Here is a 15,225-nt window from a genome sequence, read left to right as displayed (position 1 = left end):
TGGACCCAGTTATTCTACAGGTTGGACCCTTGTTCATTCTCCAGTTGGACCCTCAGGTTCTATTCAGCAGTTTACAGGTTATTCCAGTTGGACCTACGTTATTCTACAGTTGGACCCTGTTATTCTCCAGTTGGACCCACGTTATTCAGCAGTTTCTCCAGTTGGACCCTACGTTATTCTCCAGTTGGACCCGTTATTCTCAGTTGGTTCGTTATTCCAGTTGGACCAGGTTATTCTCAGTTGGACCCTACGTTATTCTCCAGTTTCGTTATTCTCCAGTTGGGCCCTCGTTATCCTCCAGTTGGGCCCTACGTTATTCTTGGACCCTACGTTATTCTCCAGTTGGACCCTACGTTATTCTACAGTTGGACCCACGTTATTCTCCAGTTGGACCCTACGTCATTCTCCAGTTGGACCCTACGTTATTCTCCAGTTGCACCCAGGTTATTCTACAGTTGGACCCTGTTATTCTCCAGTTGGACCTACAGTAAATTTGGCTCAACTCTATTTTTTTAGTTCAGGTAACACTTTGGGCGGCAGGGTAGACTAGTGGTTAGAGCATTGGACTAGTAACCGGAAGGTTGCAAGTTCAAACCCCGAGCTGTCGTTCTTCCCTGAACAAGGCAGTTAACCCACTGTTCCTAGGACCAGTTAACCCACTGTTCCTAGGCCGTCATTGAAAAAAGAAAAGAAACTTAGTCCTGAAAAGTTGAGTCAACTTAAAAACGCTGTTATTTCCATGTTGGTTTGAAGTTCCTCCATTAAGTCTCACACATTCCAGAGCATCATTATGGGGAGTGTTGCAGTCATCATAGCATTTCTAGGTCAGACTAGCTCAGGTTGCATAATAGCAGTGGTTTCATTTGTCCTGCCAGTGTTTTAACAAGATATCAGGTTGATTGCCTGTTGAATCACAACTCATAAGAATAGAGCAGAACGACTCCATAGTCCCATGGCCAGGAAGGCCCAGCACCAGCATGACAAGCACTCACTGTGGATAGCAGCATCCCATTACCAGCCACCCACTGTGGATAGCAGCATCCCATTACCACCCACCCACTGTGGACAGCAGCATCCCATTACCACCCACCCACTGTGGACAGCAGCATCCCATTACCACCCACCCACTGTGGACAGCAGCATCCCATTACCACCCACCCACTGTGGATAGCAGCATCCCATTACCACCCACCCACTGTGGACAGCAGCATCCCATTACCAGCCACCCACTGTGGATAGCAGCATCCCATTACCACCCACCTACTGTGAGGGGCAGCACCCCATTACCAGCCACCCACTGTGGATAGCAGCATCCCATTACCACCCACCCACTGTGGACAGCAGCATCCCATTACCACCCACCTACTGTGGGCAGTCCTAGCAGCACCCCATTACCAGCCACCCACTGTGGATAGCAGCATCCCATTACCACCCACCCACTGTGGACCTGGCAGCTTATCCCATTACCACCCACCCACTGTGGACAGCAGCATCCCATTACCACCCACCCACTGTGGACAGCAGCATCCCATTACCACCCACCCACTGTGGACAGCAGCATCCCATTACCACCCACCCACTGTGGATAGCAGCATCCCATTACCACCCACCCACTGTGGACAGCCATCCCATTACCAGCCACCTACTGTGGATAGCAGCATCCCATTACCAGCCACCTACTGTGGATAGCAGCATCCCATTACCAGCCGCCTACTGTGGACAGCAGCATCCCATTACCAGCCAGCCACTGTGGACAGCAGCATCCCATTACCAGCCACCCACTGTGGATAGCAGCATCCCATTACCAGCCACCCATTCCATGTATGCAAAACCAAACCATCAGAGAGCCACACACACTCACACACACAGAGACACACACACACACACACACACAGCACACATTGATGTTGTTTCTCTCTCTGTAGAGGTTGATTGCTTCCACTCCTGTGCTGTCAGAGTGGAAGCACATTGGTGTGAACTATTGAGCCAAGTGGATCAGTGTTCAGTGGGAGTGTTTGTCCTGTCAGGTTCTATGTCAGATTATTACAGGTTATTGTTCAGCGGGAGTGTTTGTCCTGTCAGGTTCTATGTCAGATTATTACAGGTTATTGTTCAGCGGGAGTGTTTGTCCTGTCAGGTTCTATGTCAGATTATTACAGGTTATTGTTCAGTGGGAGTGTTTGTCCTGTCAGGTTCTATGTCAGATTATTACAGGTTATTGTTCAGCGGGAGTGTTTGTCCTGTCAGGTTCTATGTCAGATTATTACAGGTTATTGTTCAGTGGGAGTGTTTGTCCTGTCAGGTTCTATGTCAGATTATTACAGGTTATTGTTCAGTAGGAGTGTTTGTCCTGTCAGGTTCTATGTCAGATTATTACAGGTTATTGTTCAGTGGGAGTGTTTGTCCTGTCGGGTTCTATGTCAGATTATTACAGGTTATTGTTCAGAAGGAGTGTTTGTCCTGTCAGGTTCTATGTCAGATTATTACAGGTTATTGTTCAGCAGGAGTGTTTGTCCTGTCAGGTTCTATGTCAGATTATTACAGGTTATTGTTCAGTAGGAGTGTTTGTCCTGTCAGGTTCTATGTCAGATTATTACAGGTTATTGTTCAGTAGGAGTGTTTGTCCTGTCAGGTTCTATGTCAGATTATTACAGGTTATTGTTCAGTGGGAGTGTTTGTCCTGTCAGGTTCTATGTCAGATTATTACAGGTTATTGTTCAGTGGGAGTGTTTGTCCTGTCAGGTTCTATGTCAGATTATTACAGGTTATTGTTCAGTAGGAGTGTTTGTCCTGTCGGGTTCTATGTCAGATTATTACAGGTTATTGTTCAGAGGGAGTGTTTGTCCTGTCAGGTTCTATGTCAGATTATTACAGGTTATTGTTCAGTGGGAGTGTTTGTCCTGTCAGGTTCTATGTCAGATTATTACAGGTTATTATTCCAGGGAGTGTTTGTCCTGTCAGGTTCTATGTCAGATTATTACAGGTTATTGTTCAGAGGGAGTGTTTGTCCTGTCAGGTTCTATGTCAGATTATTACAGGTTATTGTTCCGTGGGAGTGTTTGTCCTGTCAGGTTCTATGTCAGATTATTACAGGTTATTGTTCAGAGGGAGTGTTTGTCCTGTCAGGTTCTATGTCAGATTATTACAGGTTATTGTTTCGTGGGAGTGTTTTATCCTTCTGCCTTATCTTTATGAAGGGTCAGTCCTGGCTGGCTGCCTTATCCTTCTGGAGGGGCAGTCCTGGCTGGCTACCTTATCCTTCTGGAGGGGCAGTCCTGGCTGGCTACCTTATCCTTCTGGAGGGGCAGTCCTGGCTGGCTGCCTTATCCTTCTGGAGGGGCAGTCCTTCCTGGCTGCCTTATCCTTCTGGAGGGGCAGTCCTGCCTGGCTGTCTTATCCTAGCTGGCTGGCTGGCTGGCTGCCTTATCCTTCTGAAAGGCCGGTCCTGGCTGGCTGGCTGCCTTATCCTTCTGAAAGCTAAACAAACGACCAGCTGTGTTTTTGCCAGATGTGACGTGCTGTGTACTATGAGCTATCATCAAATCGTATTAAGAAGCACACTATGAGAGGATGAATCTAGCATCAGAAGCAATCTCATATGGGACCATGTCCCAAATGGAACCCTATTCCCTATATAGTGCACTACTTTTGACCAGGGCACATGGTTGTTACCATTGGCGTGACAATGACCATAAGAGTTGGCAAGACAGCACAAACAGATCTGAGACCAGGCTATAGACTCCTTCACCCCTTAGTGCCTGTGGGTTGGAGCGAACCATGCACCACATTCCTAAGGTCTGTCCAATCTACCAACTCAGCAGAGGGCCTACTCACCCTCAACTCAGCAGGACCCGAAGCAAATGGCTTGGCTAAAAGGAATTCACTAAATAAATAAATTGATGTTGTTTATCTCTCTGGCTGCTTCCCTTAGGTTGATGAGATCTACCCCCAAATGAGTCTTTTGGGAACCAACATCAACATCGTACCTCGTCCGCATGATCATGGTCGGGTACAGACAGGTAAGACTTCTCATCTTCCTGATCATGGTCAGGTACAGACAGGTAAGACTTCTCATCTTCCTGATCACTGTCAGGTACAGACAGGTAAGACTTCTCATCTTCCTGATCACTGTCAGGTACAGACAGGTAAGACTTCTCATCTTCCTGATCCCGGTCGGGTACAGACAGGTAAGACTTCTCATCTTCCTGATCATGGTCGGGTACAGACAGGTAAGACTTCTCATCTTCCTGATCACTGTCAGGTACAGACAGGTAAGACTTCTCATCATCTTCCTGATCTCCTGTGTCGGGTACAGACAGGTAAGACTTCTCATCTTCCTGATCACTGTCAGGTACAGACAGGTAAGACTTCTCATCTTCCTGATCACTGTCAGGTACAGACAGGTAAGACTTCTCATCTTCCTGATCCCGGTGGGTACAGACAGGTAAGACTTCTCATCTTCCTGATCATGGTGACCTGGTTAAATAAAGGTGTTCTCAACTGGCCTACCTGGTTAAATAAAGGTGTTCATGTCAACTGGCCTACCTGGTTAAATAAAGGTGTTCTCAGCAGCTGACCTACCTGGTTAAATAAAGGTGTTCTCAACTGGCCTACCTGGTTAAATAAAGGTGTTCTCAACTGGCCTACCTGGTTAAATAAAGGTTAAATAAAAAATATAAATATATTCTCCTCAAGCATAAGAACACTCTCCAGGCTGTTGCTGTAAAACAACAAATATGCCTCCCAAATGGTACTCTTTTCCCTATATAGTGTACTACCTTTCCCTATATAGTGTACTCTTTTCCCTATATAGTGTACTACCTTTCCCTATATAGTGTACTACCTTTCCCTATATAGTGTACTACCTTTCCCTATACCTTTCCCTATATAGTGTACTACCTTTCCCTATACCTTTCCCTATATAGTGTACTACCTTTCCCTATATAGTGTACTACCTTTCCCTATATAGTGTACTACCTTTCCCTATATAGTGTACTACCTTTCCCTATATAGTGTACTACCTTTCCCTATATAGTGTACTACCTTTCCCTATATAGTGTACTACCTTTCCCTATATATCAAATCAAATCAAATGTATTTATATAGCCCTTCGTACATCAGCTGATATCTCCAAGTGCTGTACAGAAACCCAGCCTAAAACCCCAAACAGCAAGCAATGCAGGTGTAGAAGCACGGTGGCTAGGAAAAACTCCCTAGAAAGGCCAAAACCTAGGAAGAAACCTAGAGAGGAACCAGGCTATGTGGGGTGGCCAGTCCTCTTCTGGCTGTGCCGGGTGGAGATTATAACAGAACATGGCCAAGATGTTCAAATGTTAATAAATGACCAGCATGGTCGAATAATAGTAAGGCAGAACAGTTGAAACTGGAGCAGCAGCATGGCCAGTTGGACTGGGGACAGCAAGGAGTCATCATGTCAGGTAGTCCTGGGACATGGTCCTAGGGCTCAGGTCAGTTGAAACTGGAGCAGCAGCATGGCCAGGTGGACTGGGGACAGCAAGGAGTCATCATGTCAGGTAGTCCTGGGGCATGCTCCTAGGGCTCAGGTCAGTTGAAACTGGAACAGCAGCATGGCCAGGTGGACTGGGGACAGCAAGGAGTCATCATGTCAGGTAGTCCTGGGGCATGGTCCTAGGGCTCAGGTCAGTTGAAACTGGAGCAGCAGCATGGCCAGGTGGACTGGGGACAGCAAGGAGTCATCATGTCAGGTAGTCCTGGGACATGGTCCTAGGGCTCAGGTCAGTTGAAACTGGAACAGCAGCATGGCCAGGTGGACTGGGGACAGCAAGGAGTCATCATGTCAGGTAGTCCTGGGGCATGGTCCTAGGGCTCAGGTCCTCCGAGAGAGAGAAAGAAAGACAGAAGGAACGCACACTTAGATTCACACAGGACACCGAATAGGACAGGAGAAGTACTCCAGATATAACAAACTGACCCTAGCCCCCCGACACATAAACTACTGCAGCATAAATACTGGAGGCTGAGACAGGAGGGGTCAGGAGACACTGTGGCCCCATCCGAGGACACCCCCGGACAGGGCCAAACAGGAAGGATATAACCCCACCCACTTTGCCAAAGCACAGCCCCCACACCACTAGTGTGGTACTACCTTTCCCTATATAGTGTACTACCATTCCCTATATAGTGTACTACCTTCCCTATATAGTGTACTACCTTTCCCTATATAGTGTACTACCTTTCCCTATATAGTGTACTACCTTTCCCTATATAGTGTACTACCTTTCCCTATATAGTGTACTACCTTTCCCTATATAGTGTACTACCTTTCCCTATATAGTGTACTACCTTTCCCTATATAGTGTACTACCTTTCCCTATATAGTGTACTACCTTTCCCTATATAGTGTACTACTTTTGACCAGGGATGGTAGTACACCCAAGGTACAGTATGTTCTCAATAACTAATAATAACATTATGTTTTAGTCATTGAGCAGCTACTCTTATCCAGGGCAACTAAAAACCAGTGCTTTCAACTCAAGTAGCTAAAACAAGCCGATCCTGATCATTGCAGGTAAAACCATTTTGAAGTAGTCACCTATGTGCTGAATGAGCGCTAGTAAGAGTAATAATGATGATTAAGCACTGGGAGACGATCCTATTCAGCAGGTATGGTAGGCTGTTAGCCTGAGGGCCTGCTGGGAGACGATCCTATTCAGCAGGTATGGTAGGCTGTTAGCCTGAGGGCCTGCTGTGATACGATCCCATTCAGCAGGTATGGTAGGCTGTTAGCCTGAGGGCCTGCTGTGAGACGATCCTATTCAGCAGGTATGGTAGGCTGTTAGCCTGAGGGCCTGCTGTGATACGATCCTATTCAGCAGGTATGGTAGGCTGTTAGCCTGAGGGCCTGCTGTGATACGATCCTATTCAGCAGGTATGGTAGGCTGTTAGCCTGAGGGCCTGCTGTGAGACGATCCTATTCAGCAGGTATGGTAGGCTGTTAGCCTGAGGGCCTGCTGTGATACGATCCCATTCAGCAGGTATGGTAGGCTGTTAGCCTGAGGGCCTGCTGTGAGACGATCCTATTCAGCAGGTATGGTAGGCTGTTAGCCTGAGGGCCTGCTGTTTGGGGTATCAACTCCTTGTCGCTCATTGGCTTAACTAGGACAGCAATGGAGTTGACAAGAGCACAAACAGATCTGGGATCAGGCTCGTAGATTGTTTCTGAAATGAGAACGGTATTCTTCTTTCCTCAGTCCATCAGCCTGATCGAGCGTGGGAACCCGTCCCGTAGCCTGGAGCAGGTGTGTCGCTGGGCCAACACGCAGCAGCGCCGGGACCCCGATCATGCTGAGTACCATGACCATGCCATCTTCCTCACAAGGCAAGATTTTGGTCCCGCAGGTATGCAAGGTACTGTATTTCTCTCCATCCAAGGCCTGTGCAGACTGATACGACAGATATCTCCTTCCATTCACAAGGGTTGGCTCCTTTCAAGGCTAGCTCAGGTAAGGTCTCTGGAAACTTGACAGAGTTGGGGTCAGTTTCAATTCCAAGTCCATTCCGGAACTAAACTTAAATTCCAATTCCGGATTTTTTTTCTCCCTTATTGCTTTTCAATTGGAATTGGATTGTCAGTTTACTTCCGGAATTCTTTGAATAGTGATGGACTGGACCTCAACCATGCTGGGACCTCACTGGGAAGCAGGCAGCTGCTGCTGTGGTCCAGAAATGAACTCCATCCCAAGTGGCACCCTATTCCCTATATAGTGCACTACTTGTGGCCAGAACCCAATGGGCCCTGGCCAAAAGTAGTGCATAAAGGAAACAGGGAGACATTTTGTGATGCTGACATGGTCCTGAGCATGTCTACATCTGCCAGTGGTGACCTCACATAGCACTGAGTACATCATTGAGTATTTTCCAACCCTTTGCTGACTGACTGGGCATTGGTGCCAACCTATGTTTCCAAAAATACCATCAGATCTACAAAATAATGGTTTCTGGCATGTAGGGAAAAAACATGAAAATGCTCAGAAATTGTTATGATTTTTCCTTTTCCCAGTATTTATAGTTTCCAGGAAGTCTGTAAGTAACTTGTAATTTAAACAGAAATACAAAATGTCCTCTCTGTGTTGTTTTACATAATTACAACTCATCTAAGATCATCTCTACTTACATCATCACGGTTTGAATCAATGTGTACTGAAGTACTCCCACTCGTGTCTGTTTGTAAGACAAGTGGATGAAGAATAGACATGTTGACTTTAATACACAAAGACTTGACTAAGACAAAGAATGTAAGTCCTACAGCAGCTATGTTTTCTCTGAGTGATCTCTAGAGGGAACACTTCAAGTTCAAGGTTAAAAGTGTTTCTAAATTATCTCTAAGGTATATATTACTTAGTATTTGTTATAAAATGTACACATCCACATTACATGACAGTATATATTTTGGAACAAGATCTGTACAGTTGTGTTCTGCGTCACAACACGACCACAAGCACAACACAATTTATTGAGACTTTTTGTTCACCGCAACGCAAAGGCTTTGAGAAACAAACCTCTTCCTACCTTCTTCTGAAGTTCACTGTCAAATATTGACTTTTGACTTTGGTTTAACTTTGAAGCACGTGTCATGTTTAAAAAGAGAGTCAGAAACACTTCAAACGTTACCGTAGCAACCAGCGATGTTATGGCCATAACAGGTCCATCTCTAAGGCACTGTGGGATGGGTTGGGACTGGCCTCTTCAACTAGGGCCATAACAGGTCCATCTCTAAGGCACTGTGGGATGGGTTGGGACTGGCCTCTTCAACTAGGGCCATAACAGGTCCATCTCTAAGGCACTGTGGGATGGGTTGGGACTGGCCTCTTCAACTAGGGCCATAACAGGTCCATCTCTAAGGCAGCGTGGGATGGGTTGGGACTGGCCTCTTCAACTAGGGCCATAACAGGTCCATCTCTAAGGCACCGTGGGATGGGTTGGGACTGGCCTCTTCAACTAGGGCCATAACAGGTCCATCTCTAAGGCACCGTGGGATGGGTTGGGACTGGCCTCTTCAGGTCCACTAAGGCAGCGTGGGATGGGTTGGGCTCTTCAACTAGGGCCATAACAGGTCCATCTCTAACAGGTCCATCTCTAAGGCACCGTGGGATGGGTTGGGACTGGCCTCTTCAACTAGGCACGTGGGATGGGTTGGGCCATAGGTCCATCTCTAAGGCACGTGGGATGGGTTGGGAGGTCTTCATCTAACAGGTCCATCTCTAAGGCACGTGGGATGGGTTGGGCAGGTCCATCTCTAAGGCACTGTGGGATGGGTTGGGACTGGCCTCTTCAACTAGGGCCATAACAGGTCCATCTCTAAGGCACTGTGGGATGGGTTGGGACTGGCCTCTTCAACTAGGGCCATAACAGGTCCATCTCTAAGGCACCGTGGGATGGGTTGGGACTGGCCTCTTCAACTAGGGCCATAACAGGTCCATCTCTAAGGCACTGTGGGATGGGTTGGGACGTGGGATGGGTTGGGACTGGCCTCTTCAACTAGGGCCATAACAGGTCCATCTCTAAGGCACCGTGGGATGGGTTGGGACTGGCCTCTTCAACTAGGGCCTCTTCTTCAACTATGGCCATAACAGGTCCATCTCTAAGGCACGTGGGATGGGTTGGGACTGGGGCCATAACAGGTCCATCTCTGGGATGGGTTGGGACTGGCCTCTTCAACTAGGGCCATAACAGGTCCATCTCTAAGGCACTGTGGGTGGGATGGGTTGGGACTGGCCTCTTCAACTAGGGCCATAACAGGTCCATCTCTAAGGCACTGTGGGATGGGTTGGGACTGGCCTCCTTCAAGGCACTGTGGGATGGGTTGGGACTGGCCATAACAGGTCCATCTCTAAGGCATCTCGTGGGATGGGTTGGGACTGGCCTCTTCAACTAGGGCCATAACAGGCCCATCTCTAAGGCACTGTGGGATGGGTTGGGACTGGCCTCTTCAACTATGGGTTGGGGGCCATAACAGGTCCATCTCTAAGGCACTGTGGGATGGGTTGGGACTGGCCTCTTCAACTAGGGCCATAACAGGTCCATCTCTAAGGCACTGTGGGATGGGTTGGGACTGGCCTCTTCAACTATGGGTTGGGGGCCATAACAGGTCCATCTCTAAGGCACTGTGGGATGGGTTGGGACTGGCCTCTTCAACTATGGCCATAACAGGTCCATCTAAGGCACTGTGGGATGGGTTGGGACTGGCCTCTTCAACTAGGGCCATAACAGGTCCATCTCTAAGGCAGCGTGGGATGGGTTGGGACTGGCCTCTTCAACTACTGGCCTTCAACAGGTCCATCTCTAAGGCAGGCACGTGGGATGGGTTGGGACTGGCCTCTTCAACTAGGGCCATAACAGGTCCATCTCTAAGGCACCGTGGGATGGGTTGGGACTGGCCTCTTCAGGCACTGGGATGGGTTGGGGGCCATAACAGGTCCATCTCTAAGGCACTGTGGGATGGGTTGGGACTGGCCTCTTCAAGGGCCTACAGGCCATAACAGGTCCTGTGGGATGGGTTGGGATCTCTACAGGCTAAGGCACTGTGGGATGGGTTGGGACTGGCCTCTTCAACTAGGGCCATAACAGGTCCATCTCTAAGGCACTGTGGGATGGGTTGGGACTGGCCTCTTCAACTAGGGCCATAACAGGTCCATCTCTAAGGCCATCTCTACAGGTCCATCTCTAAGGCACTGTGGGATGGGTTGGGACTGGCCTCTTCAACTAGGGCCATAACAGGTCCATCTCTAAGGCACTGTGGGATGGGTTGGGACTGGCCTCTTCAACTATGGCCATAACAGGTCCATCTCTAAGGCAGCGTGGGATGGGTTGGGACTGGCCTCTTCAACTATGGCCATAACAGGTCCATCTCTAAGGCACTGTGGGATGGGTTGGGACTGGCCTCTTCAACTAGGGAACAACCTTCCAGGCTTAGGGGTAAACATCACACTCTGTTGCCAGAGTTTTCTGACGACTTGGAGGATTTTACACCCAAATACAGACCGCGGGACCTGAGAGGAAACTCCTATTTATAACGAGTCAGCAAAAATAAATACATGGGAAACGGTCCAGAATCTATGTAACACTTTATTTTAAACTTTAATATCTTAAATCTTAACATCTCAATGCAATTCTGATGAGATTAATGAGGGAAAAAATGTCTGTTATTGAATGTATGTGATTGTCACTGTAGCAGTAACCACTGACAGGTATGTTGAATGTATGTGATTGTCACTGTAGCAGTAACTACTGACAGGTATGTTGAATGTATGTGATTGTCACTGTAGCAGTAACTACTGACAGGTATGTTGAATGTATGTGATTGTCACTGTGATTGTCAGTAACCACTGACAGGTATGTTGAATGTATGTGATTGTCAGCTGTACTGACAGGTATGTTGAATGTATGTGATTGTCAAGCAGTAACCACTGACAGGTATGTTGAATGTATGTGATTGTCACTGTAGCAGTAACTACTGACAGGTATGTTGAATGTATGTGATTGTCACTGTAGCAGTAACTACTGACAGGTATGTTGAATGTATGTGATTGTCACTGTAGCAGTAACTACTGACAGGTATGTTGAATGTATGTGATTGTCACTGTAGCAGTAACTACTGACAGGTATGTTGAATGTATGTGATTGTCACTGTAGCAGTAACCACTGACAGGTATGTTGAATGTATGATTGATTGTCACAGGTATGTTGAATGTATGTGATTGTCACAGCAGTAACCACTGACAGGTATGTTGAATGTATGTGATTGTCACTGTAGCAGTAACCACTGACAGGTATGTTGAATGTATGTGATTGTCACTGTAGCAGTAACTACTGACAGGTATGTTGAATGTATGTGATTGTCACTGTAGCAGTAACCACTGACAGGTATGTTGAATGTATGTGATTGTCACTGTAGCAGTAACTACTGACAGGTATGTTGAATGTATGTGATTGCCACTGTAGCAGTAGCTTAAAGCGTCACTACAGACACCCTGGTTCGAATCCAAGGCTGTATCAAAACCGGCCGTGATTGGGCGGCGCACAATTGGCCCAGCGTCGTCCGGGTTTGGCCGGTGTAGGCCGTCATTGTAAATAAGAATTTGTTCTTAACTGACTTGCCTCAATTAAATAAATAAAGATATCTAAACTACTGACTCATGTCATCCTCTCATATCATTAATGGAATATATAGGTGTGATTTATACTGAACAAAAATATAAACACAACATGTAAAGTGTTGGACCCATGTTTCATGAGCTGAAATAAAATATCCCAGAAATTTTCCATACGCACAAAAAAAACTTTAAAGATCATTTCTCCATTGACAAGATAATTCATCCACCTGACAGGTGTGGCATATCAAGAAGCTGATGAAACAAGCATGCTCATTACACAGGTGCACCTTGTGCTGGGGACAATAAAAGGCCACTCTAAAACACAATGTAGGAGCGTACAATTGGTATGCTGACTACATGAATGTCCACCAGAGCTGTTGCCAGAGAACGTAATGTTAATTTCTCTACCATAAGCCGCCTCCAATGTCGTTTTAGAGATTTACGTCCAACCGGCCTCACAACCGCAGAGCACGTGTAACCACGGCAGCCCAGGACCTCCACACATCCGGCCTCTTCACCTGTGGGATTGTCTGAAACCGAATCATTTCTGCACAAACTGTCAGAAACCGTCTCAGGGAAGCTCAACTGCGTGCTCGTTGTCCTCACCAGGGTCTTGACCTGATTGCAGTGATCAAAAGCTCACCTTTAATGGCCACTGGCACGCTGGAGAAGTGTGCTCTTCATGGATGAATCCCGGTTTCAACTATACAGGGCAGATGGTAGACAGTATGTATGGCATCGTGTGGGCGAGCGGTTTGCTGATGTCAACATTGTGAACAGAGTGCCCCATGTTGGCGATGGGGTTATGGTATAGGCAGGCAGGCATAAGCTACGGACAATGGACACAATTGCATTTTATCGATTGCAATTTGATTGCACAGAGATAACGTGAGGAGATCCTGAGGTCCATTGTCATGCCATTTATCCGCCACCATCACCTCATGTTTCATCATGATAATGCACGGACCCATGTCACAAGGATCTGTACACAATTCCTGGAAGCTGAAAATGTCCCAGTCCTTCAATGGGCTGCATACTCAACAGACATGTCACCAATTGAGCATGTTTGGGATGCTCTGGATCGACATGTACGACGGCGTGTTCCAGTTCCCACCAATACCCAGCAACTTTGCACATCCATTGAAGAAGAGTGGGACAACATTCCACAGTCCACAATCAACAGCCTGATCAACTCTATGTGGAGGAGATCTGTATCTGTATTCCCAGTCATGTGAAATCCATAGATTAGGGCCCAATTTATTTCCAATGACAGATTACTTTATATGAACAGTAACCCAGTAAAACTTTGAGATTGTTGCATGTTGCGTTTACATTTTTGTTCAGTGTATAACTATAACTACTGTACCATAGCTACTATAACATAGCTACTATAACATAGCTACTGTACCATAGCTACTGCACTATAGCTACTGTACCATAGCTACTATAACATAGCTACTATAACATAGCTACTGTACCATAGCTACTGCACTATAACTACTGTACCATAGCTACTATAACATAGCTACTATAACATAGCTACTGTACCATAGCTACTGCACTATAGCTACTGTACCATAGCTACTATAACATAGCTACTATAACATAGCTACTGTACCATAGCTGCTATACCATAGCTACTATAACATAGCTACTGTACCATAGCTACCTATACCATAGCTACTATAACATAGCTACTGTACCTACTGCACTATAGCTACTGTACCATAGCTACTATAACATAGCTACTGTACCATAGCTACTGCACTATAGCTACTGCACCATAGCTACTATAACATAGCTACTGTACCATAGCTACTGCACTATAGCTACTGTACCATAGCTACTATAACATAGCTACTGTACCATAGCTACTGCACTATAGCTACTATACCATAGCTACTGCACTATAGCTACTGTACCATAGCTACTGTACCATAGCTACTGCACTATAGCTACTGTACCATAGCTACTGCACTAAAGCTACTATACCATAGCTACTGTACCATAGCTACTGCACTATAGCTACTATACCATAGCTACTGTACCTACTGCAACTTTTTCTCATACTCTTCCATGCCAAGCTCACCATGGCTTTTTCATGTGAATGTATATAGTCTCCATTCTCTTGAATATATTTTATCTGTCTTCAGATAAAGGGCTCAGCTAGCGCATCTCCATTGCTTTCTTGTTGTGCCATTTTGCTTGCAGCATTTAAATAGGTGATGAGCGACTAAACTATTATGGAAGAAGAAACACCATCCACCATTCTAACTAAGTAGACCTAAGTCTAACTAAACCATTCTAACTAAGTAGAACTAAGTCTAACTAAGCCATTCTAACTAAGTAGAACTACGTCTAACTAAGCCAGTCTAACTAAGTAGAACTAAGTCTAACTAAGTAGAACTAAGTCTAACTAAGCCATTCTAACTAAGTAGAACTAAGTCTAACTAAGCCTAACTAAGCCATTCTAACTAAGTAGAACTAAGTCTAACTAAGCCTAACTAAGCCATTCTAACTAAGCCATTCTAACTAAGCCAGTCTAACTAAGCCAGTCTAACTAAGCCATTCTAACTAAGTAGAACTAAGTCTAACTAAGCCATTCTAATTTGATATAACTAAATAACCATTTGACCATTTGATATAACTACATAACCATTATAACATAACCATCTGACCATCTGATATAACTATATAACCATTATAACATAACCATCTGATATAACTATATAACCATCTGACCATCTGATATAACTATATAACCATTATAACATAACCATCTGATATAACTATATAACCATTATAACATAACCATCTGATATAACTATATAACCATTATAACATAACCATCTGATATAACTATATAACCATCTGACCATCTGATATAACTATATAACCATTATAACATGACCATCTGATATAACTATATAACCATTATAACATAACCATCTGATATAACTACATAACCATAGGATGCCACCATGTGCCGCCATGTTCCTTGTAGTTCTTTGCCATCGGGCAGAGCTAGATGAAATAACGCCATTACAACCACATTACAACCAGAACAGGTTCAAATCTGGCTATAGTGACA

General features: G+C 45.7%; 1 protein-coding gene across 1 annotated transcript in view; it reads left to right on the top strand.

The window, feature by feature from the left end:
- Positions 1-15,225, top strand: part of LOC115117117 (A disintegrin and metalloproteinase with thrombospondin motifs 14) — a 154,587-nt gene that overhangs the window by 86,620 nt on the left and 52,742 nt on the right. Inside the window, 3 exon segments of the mRNA XM_065022879.1 lie at positions 3,932-3,985; positions 3,987-4,019; positions 7,233-7,389. Coding sequence (XP_064878951.1) covers positions 3,932-3,985; positions 3,987-4,019; positions 7,233-7,389 — 244 coding nt within the window.

Source organism: Oncorhynchus nerka, linkage group LG10 (assembly GCF_034236695.1).
Source record: "Oncorhynchus nerka isolate Pitt River linkage group LG10, Oner_Uvic_2.0, whole genome shotgun sequence".
Classification (NCBI taxonomy): domain Eukaryota; kingdom Metazoa; phylum Chordata; class Actinopteri; order Salmoniformes; family Salmonidae; genus Oncorhynchus; species Oncorhynchus nerka.
The sequence above is the reverse complement of the archived record's forward strand: the minus strand, read 5'-3'. Positions and strand labels throughout refer to the sequence as shown.